The sequence below is a fragment of the Entelurus aequoreus genome, linkage group LG06 (genome assembly GCF_033978785.1).
Source record: "Entelurus aequoreus isolate RoL-2023_Sb linkage group LG06, RoL_Eaeq_v1.1, whole genome shotgun sequence".
NCBI lineage: Eukaryota > Metazoa > Chordata > Actinopteri > Syngnathiformes > Syngnathidae > Entelurus > Entelurus aequoreus.
Genome location: NC_084736.1, coordinates 22,222,142 through 22,235,659, shown reverse-complemented (window position 1 = coordinate 22,235,659; position 13,518 = coordinate 22,222,142). Strand labels below are relative to the sequence as shown.

The window sequence follows — 13,518 nt, the reverse complement described above, 5'->3', positions numbered from 1 at the left end:
CGTATTATGGAAGTTGCTTTGTTTACGTTTTGATAATGATATTTTTCTTGCATTGTTGATTTTTTTGGGTTATTTTTTGACTTTTTTTTTCCCTTAAAAAATTATGTATAGTACAACACAATAACATAATTGTTTTTTACATCTATTTATATATTATATACATCTTTTTTAATTGTTGTATTTATTTATAGATTTTTTTTGCTTAAAATAAGTTTCCCCGTGTTCTCATAATTAACTAACTAGAGGCTAATTCACAACTTTTATTACAGAATTGTTTTATTTCTAATGTGGCGACTTTTTGCAAGATTATACGTTTTATAGAAGTGTTACAATTTCATTCAAGATTACCACATAAACTTCTTAAATCGCTACGATTTATTGCAAATTGTAAATTTAAAAACTTACTTCAGAATACACATTTTCAAATTTTACGACTTCTTACGTGATTACGACTTCAAGAAAGCATCACAACTTCTTTCAAAATGTCTTTTTTTACAAGACTTATTGCAAAATTACTTTTTTATTGTAAAAATGTTACAACTTCTGGCAGGATTACGAAATTTTTTGAACTGTCATGACTGCAAGATTACGAATTTTGATACAAATATTACAATTTCACTCGAAACTACGATTTTTAAAATTTCCTATGAATTAGCAAAAAGTTACAACTTCTTAAATGTTAAGAGTTTTTGCAAATTTTTAAAAAACTTTTACTGCAGACTACATATTTTCAAATTTCACAACTTCTTGCGTCATCACGACTTTAAAGGGGGCAATCTTAAAACTTACAGCAAATTAATTTTTATTCTTAAAATCTTACAACTTCTTGCAATATTACAACCTTTTTGAACTTTTTATGACTTACTACAAAACCAAACATTTTTCCTTAAAATGTTACCACTCATTGCATAATTACAACCTTTTAAAAAGAAATGTTAAAAAATTACAATTTACTGCAAACTTTATTCTTAAAAATGTTACGATTCATTGCAATATTATAACATTTTTTGCAGCTTTTTTTCTTATGTTATGACTTCTTACAATATTATAACCTTTAGAGAAATTGTACTTTTTTTTTCAAAATCAAGATTAAAACTTTTCTAGAAATTTTACGATTTCATTTTATGTTATGATTTTTGAAAAATGTACAATTGTATAAATCAGCTAAAAATGTCGACTTCTTAAATCAGTATGACTAATAAAACGTATTGCTGATTACATATTTTCAAAAATGGCGACTTCTTGCATGATTACAACTTTAAAAAACGTTCCTTCTTTTCAAAAATGAAGACTTACTTTTTATTCTTAAAATTTTACAACCTCTTGCAAGATTACGACCTTCTTTGAACTTTTCTAACTTACTACAAGAGTAAACCTTTTTCCTTAAAATGTTGCCACTCATTCCAAAATTACAACTTTTTTTTATATATGTTACAATTTGCTGCAAAATTACAACTTTATTCTTAAAAAATTTACAATTTATTCCAAGATTACAACTGTTACTGCAGAATTGTTTTCTAATGTTACGACTTTTTGCAAGATTCTAACCTTTCTATAAATGTTACAATTTCTTTCAAAATTAGGATTTTTTCAAACGTTCTAAATTAACGCATAGAACTTCTAAAACATTACGACTCTTTGCAAAATTTCTAATTTTATTTCAGAAAGATCTCTTTAATGTTACGACCTCTCGCAAGATTACAATTTTTGACAGTAATGTTACAATTTCATTTGCAAATAAGATTTTTAATGTTATGAAATTGCACAAAATCACAACTTCTTAAAATGTTACGACTTACTGAAAATAAAAAATAAAAACTTTTATTGCATAATACATATTTTTAAATTACGTTAAAGTACCCATGATTGTCACACACACACTAGGTGTGGCGAAATGATTCTCTGCATTTGACCCATCACCCTTGATCACCTGTTACGACATCTTGTGTGATTACTACTTTAAAGGGGGCAATCTTAAAACACATTGCAAAATTAAGTTTTTATTCTTAAAATGTTACATCTTCTCGCAAGATTACGACCTTTTTTAAATAAATGTTATGACTCACTTCAAAATTACAACTTAATTCTTAAAAATGTTGTGATTTACGGCAAAATTACAACTTTATTCTTAAAAATTTAACATTTCGTTGCAAGGCAAGGCAAGTTTATTTATAGAGCTAATTTTCTTACACAGGCAAATTAAAAGTGCTTTTCCAGAAAATTACAAGGAAAAAAATCAAAAATAAAATCACAATAAAAATAATAATTACAATTCAAATGATATGATTACAACTTTTATTGCATTTTTTTTTTTTTTTAAATATTACAGCCTTTCTAAAAATGTTATGATTTTTTTCCAAATAAAGATTTTTATTAAATGTTATATAATGTTATATAAATAAGTGTTTTATAAATTAGCGCAAGATTACATCTTCTAAAACGTTATGATTTTTGCTACATTTTGACTTTTATAGCAGAAATATTTTTTTAATGTTACGACCGCTTGCAAGATTACACATTTTTTTAACAATGTTACAATTTCATTCGATTATTAAGATTTTTTTTTTTAAAAGTTATGAAAACATTTTTTTTTTTTAAATGCCATAAAATTACAAAGTTTCATGCACGTTTTGAACAAACTGCTTGTGGCACATGAGATGACATTTAATTTCCATTCGGCGTGCACGTCGTTCGCCGCAGGCTCACCTGTGGCGAGTGTTCATATCGCTCGGGCCTGTTGGGATACGGACACACGGCGTCGGAGGTGCGAGCAACCTTAGCTCCGCCCTCTGAGATCCACAGCAGTTTCTGTGCGGTTTTGTCGTCCAAGGAGATGGGCATCCAGTCTGATGAGTGCATATAGAATGCACATGTTAATACCGTGCAAGTGCAGTAAAAGAGTATTTTGTGACTGACGTTTGACGAAGTCGGCCCTTGTGGTGGGTTCCGGGATGTTGGACTCGTAGGGAGGCAGCTTCTCTGAGGAGACAGAAGAGAAGATTGTGACTTTGTGAAGAACTTTGAGGTCAAAGTGATGCATGGTGTCTTTACCTTCAGCTGCAGCGCTGTTTTTTCTTCCTGTTAAGTAGAAACAAATCTAAATTAAAAGTCACGTGAATGCAGCACATACTCCTCCTCCAAGTCCTCACACCTGCTCTACTCATGCACCCTCAGCATCAGTGATGGACGTGAAGGACACTTTCTAAGAACATGTTCCACTTTCATGTGTCCACACACCTTTCTTTGGACTAAATTAGACAAAATAGTCCTGGGAGCCATGTCAGGAACCATGTCATAAACTATGTCGGGAACAATGTCAGGAACCATGTCATAAACTATGTCGGGAGCAATGTCAGGAACCATGTCAGGAACCATATAAGGAACCATGTTGGGAGCCATGTCAGGAACTATGTCATAAACTATATCGGGAACCATGTCAGACACTATGTCAGGAGCAATGTCGGGACCCATGTAAGGAACCATGTCGGGAACCATTGTGGGAGCCATATAAGGAACCATGTCAGGGACCATGTTGGGAACCATGTGATGAGTCATCTAAGGAACCATGTAAGGAACCATGTGAAGTGAATTATATTTTATTCTACCCCTAACTGCAAAAGTACGACAATGTTTTCCCCAATATTACACCTTGCTGCAAAATGAGATGTTTATTTTTTTTTTTTAAATGATATGACTTTTCGCCTGTCTGTGACTTTAAAGAAAAAATGTTACTGTTACAAAATGAGGAACTTTCTTACGACTTATTACAAGACTACAACTTTTTCCTTAAAATGTTACCAATTACTGCAAAAGTACGACAATGTTTTCCCCGAAATATTACGACTTATTGTAAATTAGACGTGTAATTTTTTTAAAATGTTACGACTTTTTGCATGACTGCGTCTTTAAAGAAAAATGTTACTGTTACAAGATTACGACCATTGTTAAGACTTACTACAAGACTACGACTTTTTCCATAAAATGTTACCAATTACTGCAAAACGACGACATTGTTTTCCCCAAAATATTACAACTTGCTGCAAAATTAGACGTGTCATTTTTTTAAATGTTAAGACTTTTTGCCTGACTGCGACTTTAAAGAACAAATGTAACTATTAAAAAATGAGGACCTTTCTTACGACTTACTACAAGACTACAACTTTTCCCTCAAATTTTACCCATTATTGCAAAATCGGATGTGTAATTTTTTTCAATGTTACAACTTTTTGCATAACTGCGACTTTAAAGAAAAATGTTACCGTAACAAGATCAAGACCATTGTTAAGACTTACTACAAGACTACCACTTTTTTCTTAACATGTTACCACTTTGTGCAAAATCACGACAATATTTTCCCCGAAATATTACAACTTGCTGCAAAATTACATGTTTATTTTTTAAAATGTTACGACTTTTTGCCTGACTGTGACTTTAGAGAAAAAATGTAACTATTACAAAATGAGGACCTTTCGTAAGACTTACTGCAAGACTACGACTTTGTTTCCCCCAAAATATTACGATTTACTGCAAATTAGACGTGTAATTTTTTAAAAATGTTACGACTTTTTGCATGACTGCGACTTTAAAGAAAAATGTTACTGTTACAAGATTACGACCATTGTTAAGACTTACTACAAGACTACAACTCATTTTCTTAAGATGTTACCACTTGGTGCAAAATCACGACAATGTTTTTCCCAAAATGTTACAACTTACTGCAAAATTAGACGTGTCAATTTTTAAAATGTTACGACTTTTTGCCTGGCTGCTACTTTAAAGAAAACATTTAACTATTTCAAAATGAGGACCTTTCTTACGACTTACTACAAGACTACGACTTTTCCCTCTAATGTTACCCATTACTGCAAAATCACGACAATGTTTTCCCCAAAATATTACAACTTATTGCAAAATCGGATGTGTAATTTTTTTCAATGTTACGACTTTTTGCATAACTGCGACTTTAAAGAAAAATGTTACTGCAACAAGATCAAGACCATTGTTAAGACTTACTACAAGACTACGACTTTTTTTCTTAACATGTTACTACCTTGTGCAAAATCACGACAATATTTTCCCCGAAATATTACAACTTGCTGCAAAATTACACGTTTATTTTTTTAAATGTTACGACTTTTTGCCTGACTGTGACTTTAGAGAAAAAATGTAACTATTACAAAATGAGGACCTTTCCTAAGACTTACTACAAGACTACGACTTTTTCCTTAAAATGTTACAAATTACTGCAAAATGACGACAATGTTTCCCCCAAAATATTACGATTTACTGCAAATTAGACGTGTAATTTTTTTAAATGTTACGACTTTTTGCATGACTGCGTCTTTAAAGAAAAATGTTACTGTTACAAGATTACGACCATTGTTAAGACTTACTACAAGACTACAACTCATTTTCTTAAGATGTTACCACTTAGTGCAAAATCACGACAATGTTTTTCCCAAAATATTACAACTTGCTGCAAAATTAGACGTGTCATTTTTTTAAATGTTATGACTTTTTGCCTGACTGCGACTTTAAAGAAAAAATTTAACTATTACAAAATGAGGACCTTTCGTAAGACTTACTACAAGACTACGACTTTTCCCTCAAATGTTACCCATTACTGCAAAATCACGACAATGTTTTCCCCAAAATATTACGAGTTCTTGCAGAATCGGACGTGTAATTTTTTTCAATGTTACAACTTTTTGCATATCTGCGACTTTAAAGAAAAATGTTACTGTAACAAGATCAAGACCATTGTTAAGACTTACTACAAGACTACGACTTTTTTTCTTAAGATGATTACCACTTTGTGCAAAATCACGACAATATTTTCCCCGAAATATTACAACTTGCTGCAAAATTAGACGTGTAATTTTTTTAAATGTTACGACTTTTTGCATAACTGCGACTTTAAAGAAAAATGTTACTGTAACAAGATCAAGACCATTGTTAAGACTTACTACAAGAATACGACTTTTTTTCTTAACATGTTACCACTTTGTGCAAATACACAACAATATTTTCCCCGAAATATTACAACTTGCTGCAAAATTACACGTTTATTTTTTAAAATGTTACGACTTTTTGCCTGACTGTGACTTTAGAGAAAAAATTTAACTATTACAAAATGAGGACCTTTCGTAAGACTTACTACAAGACTACGACTTTTTCCATAAAATGTTATCAATTACTGCAAAATGACGACAATGTTTTCCCCAAATATTACGACTAATACATTACAATACATGTCATTTTTTTAAATGTTACGACTTTTTGCATGATTGCGACTTTAAAGAAAAATCTTACTGTTACGAGATTACGACCATTGTTAAAGACTTACTACTAGACTACAACTTTTCTTCTAAAGATTTTACTACTTAGTGCAAAATCACAACAATGTTTTTCCCGAAATATTACAACTTGCTGCAAAATTAAAGGTTTATTTATAAAATATTAAGATTTTTAGCAAAAAATTATTTTGGGGGGACCGTTATTTTCTGCCTGATTACAATTTTACCTCAACATGCTACGTTGTTATCCTCGTAGAATGGTGACTTTATTATTTTGTAGTATATTTGTGCGTCGTAGTATTACTTCTTAGTGTTGACGTTAGAATTCATTGAAAATAAAGATGACTTCGTAGCTGAAACAAAGCAAAAAGTTTGAAATATTAATGAGATTATTGCCGATACTTCGGGAATAAAGGACAAGGTCTGCTTCGGTTCAGTTAGTTTTTGCTGAAGCGTGCACACAGACAATGTGCTACTGTAAAACGGCGCCTGCCTGTCATGGCGTCTGATCCTTAAAGTGACGGCGTCCGCCATATGTGGCGATGCTGAGCTCCCCCAAATGGTCCTTAGCCAGATGAAACCCAAACCTCCATTGGATCCATCGGCCCGGCACCTTGCCATCAGCGTGTCAGAGTGGACTTTGGGCTTGGGGGTTGCAGTTTTAACATCTGCACTCATCTGATGTGGGCGAGGGTGTGGGCGGGGATTAGCGTCGCTTTCCTCGAAATGTCGTGAGAGGGTTTTACGATGGGCTTTTGATTTAAGGATGGTTCTGGCATCCGGAGCGGGCCGAGCTGCGATTCGAGATCCGCGGTTGATCCCGACATTTGCCACTGCCATAAAACATCTAAAGATGGAGGCCGCTACCTGACTAACGCCGTCCACACCAGCACAACCAACACAACACCACGCTCTTAATCACGGCACGCTTCAGGCTTAGGGTCCGATTCCACGCCAGGTTGAAGTTGGGATCGTTGTTTGATGAAGCCATCATGCCAGGTTGGCGGGACAACAGGCTGACAGCTGACCTCATCCACTCCCTTCCTTCCTCCCAGAAAAGCCCCCCGCAGCGATTGAAAGGAATGAACCTTAGAATTACGCTGAGCTCCTCAAAGTTTTAATATAGACGATACGAAGAAGAAAGGGGAGACGGTAATCGATCTTCATCGTCTTTACCGCTTCTTTCCTGGAGCAACCTTGGCGAGCGAGATATCTGAGGGGTGGGAACGGTGCCAGCTTGGGGGGCGGGGCCGATAAAGAGGACGGCTGATGAGTGGACGCCGTCTCTACATCATTCAAGTTAAAAGTTAAAGTACCAATGATAGTCACACACACACTGGTGAAATTTGTTCTCTGCATTTGACCCATCCCCTTGTTCACCCCCTGGGAGGTGAGGGGAGCAGTGGGCAGCAGCGGTGCCGCGCAAGGGAATCATTATTGGTGATTCAACCCCCAATTCCAACCCTTGATGCTGAGTGCCAAGCAGGGAGGTAATTGGTCCCATTTTTATAGTCTTTGGTATGTGGAGGACTTAAGTCAGGGGTGTCCAAACTTTTTCTACTGAGGGCCGCACACTGGAAAATTAAAGCATATTAAACCACTACAATAAATACATTTTTTTTTAATTTTTTGTCCCGGGTCCACTCAGTCATCAAAATCTTAGAAATAAGTCATAAATATTATTATTCAAATATTTTATTATTCACTGAATCTCTAGATCAACTCAGGTCTATCTGTCAATACAAAGTTATATATATATTTTCTCTGTTTTATGCCCTTTTTGTAGAAGAAAACAAAGTTTTGAGCAACTAAATATTTCCCCCCCAAAAAATTTCTATTTGATGTGAAGTAATTGGAGACTTAAGTAGTAGTTCATAATAATGAACGTTGATTCATTATTATTTTTTAAGCAATAAAATTGTATTTATAAAAAAAAAAAATCCCAGTAAAGATATTGGGGATCCAAAAGGGCCCCATTCGTAAAAGTGTTAAAAATATGTCACACATTTTTTTTTTTTGTACTCTCAACGCTAAAGTCTCGAGATCATCTTCGGATCTATCCGTCGATTATATATTTTTTTGTTTTAAAAAAAAAAATTGTTTTATACCTTTTTATCAAAGAACACTTTTTTTGAATGGACCCCCCGCAAAATATGCAATATTTTCCCATAAAAATATTTCAAAGTGGAATATTTGACACGAAGTAATCGGAGTCTTGAATAAGTCAATAATTCATAACAACATTGATTTTTATTCATTAGTATTTTTTCAGCAATGACAGTTTAAAAAAAAAATCCCACTAAAATTATTGGGGATCCAAAAGTTTTAAAAATGAGTCATACATTTATTTTTTACTTTAAAAAGTTTCTTGATCAACTTCAGATCTATCCGTTGATTAAAAGTCTTAATTTTTTTAATGCTTCTATTTGTTGGATTTATGCCCTTTTTTGTCAAAGAAACTTTTTTTAAAAATAGAATATGCAATATTTTTCCAAAAAATATTTCATAGTGGAATATTTGATGTGAAGTAATTGGAGACTAAATAGGTCAGTAGTTCATAACAACATTCATTTTGATTCATTATTATTTTTTGAGAAAAAACAGTTCTAAGGAAAAAAAAAAAGCTTGCATGGCAGGTTTGTGTTGTTATAGAGTCAACATTGCAACTTTTTCCTCGTTACATTTCACCTGTTTGCTCTTTTATTCCACTTTTTTATGTATTTTTTAAATGTGTTTATTATTTAATCGCAATTTTAAAATGTGCTGTTGAAAAAAATAGCAGCGGGCCGCATTTTGGACACCTGATTTAAGTGCGGACTAAAAAAAGAACTTGATAATCAGGTGGAGATTTAGAATGAGTGACACAACGTTGGGGGCGCCGTTGGCGTGGAGCTTCAAAAGGATCATGGAGGGAGTGGGAGGGGGTAACTCGGGATGAATCCTGGCGTCATTCTCGACCAATAGCAAAGCTTCATAGGGGTCTTTGTCATTTTCCAAGAAACACCTCATAGAGCGCGGGAGGTCCTGTTTGGAGCGTGTGCGTTAAAACATCCCGTTTGCATGGAGGTGGCCAAAAGTTGGGAGGTCAAAGGTCGCTGGCGTGTTACGTAAGGCCTCGCTGAGGCTGACACCAGACAAAGCCGTGGAATTGCGTGAGCCCGTGTGATACATGGGAGGATTTAGTAAGCAACACTCGCAGTGCGAGGGTATTTCCTGCGCCGTGCTGACATGACGGATGACGACCCCCTGCCTCTCCGCTACCCTATACCGAGAAAAATATCTGAAGCAAACAGAGGTGTTTGCCTGGAAGACTAAAATGAGGGTAATTTGTTGGCGTGTAGCTGCAAGGAAGACACGAATGTGGATAGTATAATATTACTACACACTGTATTATTTACTATGTTTAGTAATGTAAAGAAAACATAGTTATTAACTTATATAAAAACATTTTTGTTTACAATACATACAAGTAACACAAATCTAAACATAAATGTATATATTTTTTTAAATTTTAATTCAATGATTTAATTAGTTAATTTATTCTAAAACGTCATTGAATTGCCAATATTTTTAAAACAATAAAAATAATAAATAATTTAAAAACATATAATACATTTTATAATTTATTATGTTTTTATATTGATTTTAAAAAATTAATACAATTGTCCTTGTTTTGTATATGTCCAGCTGCACTTTGTTGCCATATTTGTCTAGTTTTAATGGATGAGAAGCCATGAAAAGTACATCAAGTTGCAGTAGCATACAGTAAATAAATTAAAAAAAAAAGCCCCACCTGCTTTCTTTGGCACAGGCATGGTTCCGTTTGTGTGCCGTGAGTGTTGTCTGGGTCCAAGTGTGAGCTTGTGAGGGAATCTCTGCGTGGGTTCCCTCTTATTAACTTCCAGATGGGCAGGTGGGAGGTGGGGTGGGGGGTGTAGGAGGAGGAATTCGCAAAGGTTTGGGTTGGCCGCTGGCGTCTCATGTGATCCAGTCCAAGAATCAGATGGAGACCCTGACGCTCCCCAGTATACCGCGCTCATTTGCATACACGTGCCTCACCCATCTGAAAAACATATCAAGGACGTAAACACATTCAGTGAAGCTGCAAAGGATGCTGCTGGCTACAAATAGAAGATGACGGAACATTTCAAGCCAATTGACACTGATGTAAAGTAACGTATAAGTGCGTGTGTGTGTGTTGTCCGGATCTGGCTTCAAAGAACTGCTCGCCTGGTCAGAACCTGAAAATAACAACATGGTATAAATCAGAATCAGGAGTACTTTATTAATGCAGGTTCTTTTGCCTTCTTCACTTCGTGTTTCATCTGAATAGCAGACGTCTGACTCAAAATTGATCACTGTTTTTATTTTGTTTTCATATTTGAACATTATAACCTCTAAATAATATTTTATTGTTTTGATAAGTATACAGAGCCCCGCGACCCCGACAGGGACAAGCGGGAGAAAATAGATGGATGACGATATACATTAATATGTCACTAAAATCTAGACAGATGGGCAAAACTGCATTTATTATATTTATAAAAACCTATAATTGAGTATTTTTAGTTAAAATATACAAAAAAATTATGTATTTTTATTTTATTTAATGTATTTAAAGGTAGTTTATATTACAGTGTAAAATATACAATATTTTAATACAAAAAATAAATAACCATTTTATTATGTTTAATATATTAATTTGAAAGTGGTTCCAGAGCCCTTGCTGTGCGTTGATGTGAGTCCGACTACATCTAGCCGGAACTTCTCCACCTCGCGCACTAGCTCAGGCTCCTTCCCCCCCAGCGAGGTGACGTTCCACGTCCCAAGAGCTAGCTTCTGTAGCTGTCCTATGTTCACTCTTGTGATTGCGTATTCCTCCAGGTCCTCATTCTCGGCATCTCGCCAGAGAAACCTGTGAAGGTGCACTTCTTGGTCTTCCAGCCAGATTGAGTTATACATCTTTTTGATGTCACCCAGCGCAGCATGTGCTCCACCTCTAAATCGGGGAAGCACGGCTCGAATCTGGTTGAGGACGTCAGGGCCTTTCATCAGCAGGTCATTCATGCTGATGCCTCTGCACTTTTGACTGCTGTTCCAGACAATTCTCACTGGAGTTGTGACTGAGTGTGGGTTAGGGGCAATGAGATGACTGAGATACCAAACTGGTCCATCCCACTTGGTAATGGTGTCTTTGGGTAGTTTGATGGCTGCTTGTCGATCAATCATGTCATGCACTTGTGCAGCATATGCCACCTTCCACTCAGGTGTTTTGGCAAGTTGCTTTTCCGTTCTCAGGAATGTGGCCTCAACTGTTTTTCTATTATTTGGTAGTGACATGGGGTCCTCCACCCAAGGATACCTGGCATGCCAATGTGGCTCTTTGCTGTGGTTGTCCTCCGTGACATAGGTGAGGCCACCTTTTACCACTTCAAGCTCTCGCTCCTCTGCAAGAGTCATTTCTTTGCCGCCTGGTTGACATTTTCCACAGCGGCATCCTCCACACTTCGGGTCACATGCTGCACCAATACTGTCCCATTTCCACCACTCTAGGAAGTCCCGGTTGGTGGTTGAAGTGTTTGACCTCTGGAACTTGGCGTGAACCTGAGTGTTGGGAGGTTTTTTACAAGCTGGGCCAGTGAGTTCTTCATACCTCAAAGCAGCAGTCCTCATTGATCTCGCGAAGTGTGTTTTGGACATGTGGGCGGAAACGGTGAGGTCTTCAAAGAGTTCAGGATGAGAGCCTCCAACTGTCATTCCCAGTGGCCCATCCCACAGTACAAGGTCTCCGATATCTCTGATCCGTTGAGGTGCTAGCTGGCCCTCTCTGTGACTTATGAGCAAACTGACTTCATCGGGTCTTGTCAGAGCTCCAAGTGGTACATCCGGAAAGAATTTCTGCAGCCGTTTGGAGTCCACACTTTTATGGATGTCTACAATGCTGTCCAGACCATAACAGACCAATTGATGAGATTTCATAGTGCCTCTTGGAGTCTTCACTCTGATCTTCAAGAGGTACCGCTTTGTTTCCACAATGGTCTTCATTCCTGCGACACCATGTACAATGAGTGTGATGTCTTCGCTCCTGAGGTTCAGTTCGTCTGCAGCCTTGTGGGTGATGTAATTGGTGTCGGACGCCAGGTCGATCAGTGTTCCAATCTTTTCTCCAGCGTTTGCGGTGACTTCCAATAACATCATCATTACTGGTAGTTCCTGCAATCAATTTTCCGCTAAAAGTCCTGATTTCACTTTTGTGGTGTTGAACGTCTTGGATGCAGCATTGGAGAACGCATCATGAAACTGCCTTGCCAGCTCTGGGGAAAGCTTCTTGACAAAGTCCTCTTGTTCTTCTGTGTATGTTCTCCTGCTTTTGCCATCCATTGAGCGAGGTTTGCTCTTTTTCTGTGCCGAGCTGCTTTTCTTGTTTGGACAGAGGTAGAAATGATGCTCAGGTGCATGTTCATCTTTGCAGGCATGGTTGGTGCATAGGAAATCATCTTTGCAGTCTGAACTGTCATTATGGACTTCAAGACATCTCTTGCATGCTCCCAACTTCTTAGCAGCAGCCTTCTTCTCTGCAAGCTGAAGTGCCCGGAACTGCATGCAATAGTACAGCTTCTTCCTGTGTTTCCCATCTCCACAGACAACATAGCCAGTGCGGTCGTCACTTGCTTTGGTGGATTTTGTCCTAGCATGTCTGGGCTCAGGCTTCGATTCCCTCTTGTTAGGTTCCTCATCCAGTTGTTCCAGCTGCTCATATATGCTCTCTTGCTCTTTGAGTCCAAGAGACCGTCAAACCTGCTTGCTGGAGTCACAGTATTCCTGGTGTCTGCTGCATAGATGAGCCATTCCTTTCTGAGAGGTCCTGGGAGTTTCCCCTCAATCGACTTTGTCACAAGTGGATTTTTGATGGTGTCGGTGTCCCCAAGCTCACTGAGATCTTGAAGCGCCTTCTCCACATCTTGGATTAGCTCGACGACTTTTCGTGGCTGGTTGCTTTTGACGGGTTGCATTCTTTGCAATTCCTCCACTATCTCTATAGCAATGGAAGTCCGGTTGCCATAGCGATTCTCCAGAACACGGAAGATGTCATCGGCAGTGTTATGAGTGGTGAGACGAAGGTCTTTCCTGATCTTGTCCTCAACACTGTCCAGCAATTGGGCCTTCTTCACTTCCTTGGAACCAGTTGGCTCACCTTGTCTCTGGAGTGCTTCCCAGTCCT

At 36.9% G+C, this 13,518-nt stretch overlaps 1 protein-coding gene across 2 annotated transcripts in view; it reads right to left on the bottom strand.

Moving 5' to 3' along the window:
- The window catches only part of zgc:195001 (uncharacterized protein LOC567531 homolog), a 39,938-nt gene that overhangs the window by 1,633 nt on the left and 24,787 nt on the right, over positions 1-13,518 (bottom strand). For both annotated transcript variants that reach the window (XM_062049433.1, XM_062049434.1), the window contains 4 exons: positions 10,090-10,359; positions 3,052-3,078; positions 2,917-2,979; positions 2,707-2,846 (listed from right to left, as the gene is read on the bottom strand). In XM_062049433.1, the coding sequence (XP_061905417.1) occupies positions 2,707-2,846; positions 2,917-2,979; positions 3,052-3,078; positions 10,090-10,342 (483 nt within the window). In that variant the 5' untranslated portion in view covers positions 10,343-10,359. The remainder of the gene's footprint in view (positions 1-2,706; positions 2,847-2,916; positions 2,980-3,051; positions 3,079-10,089; positions 10,360-13,518) is intronic.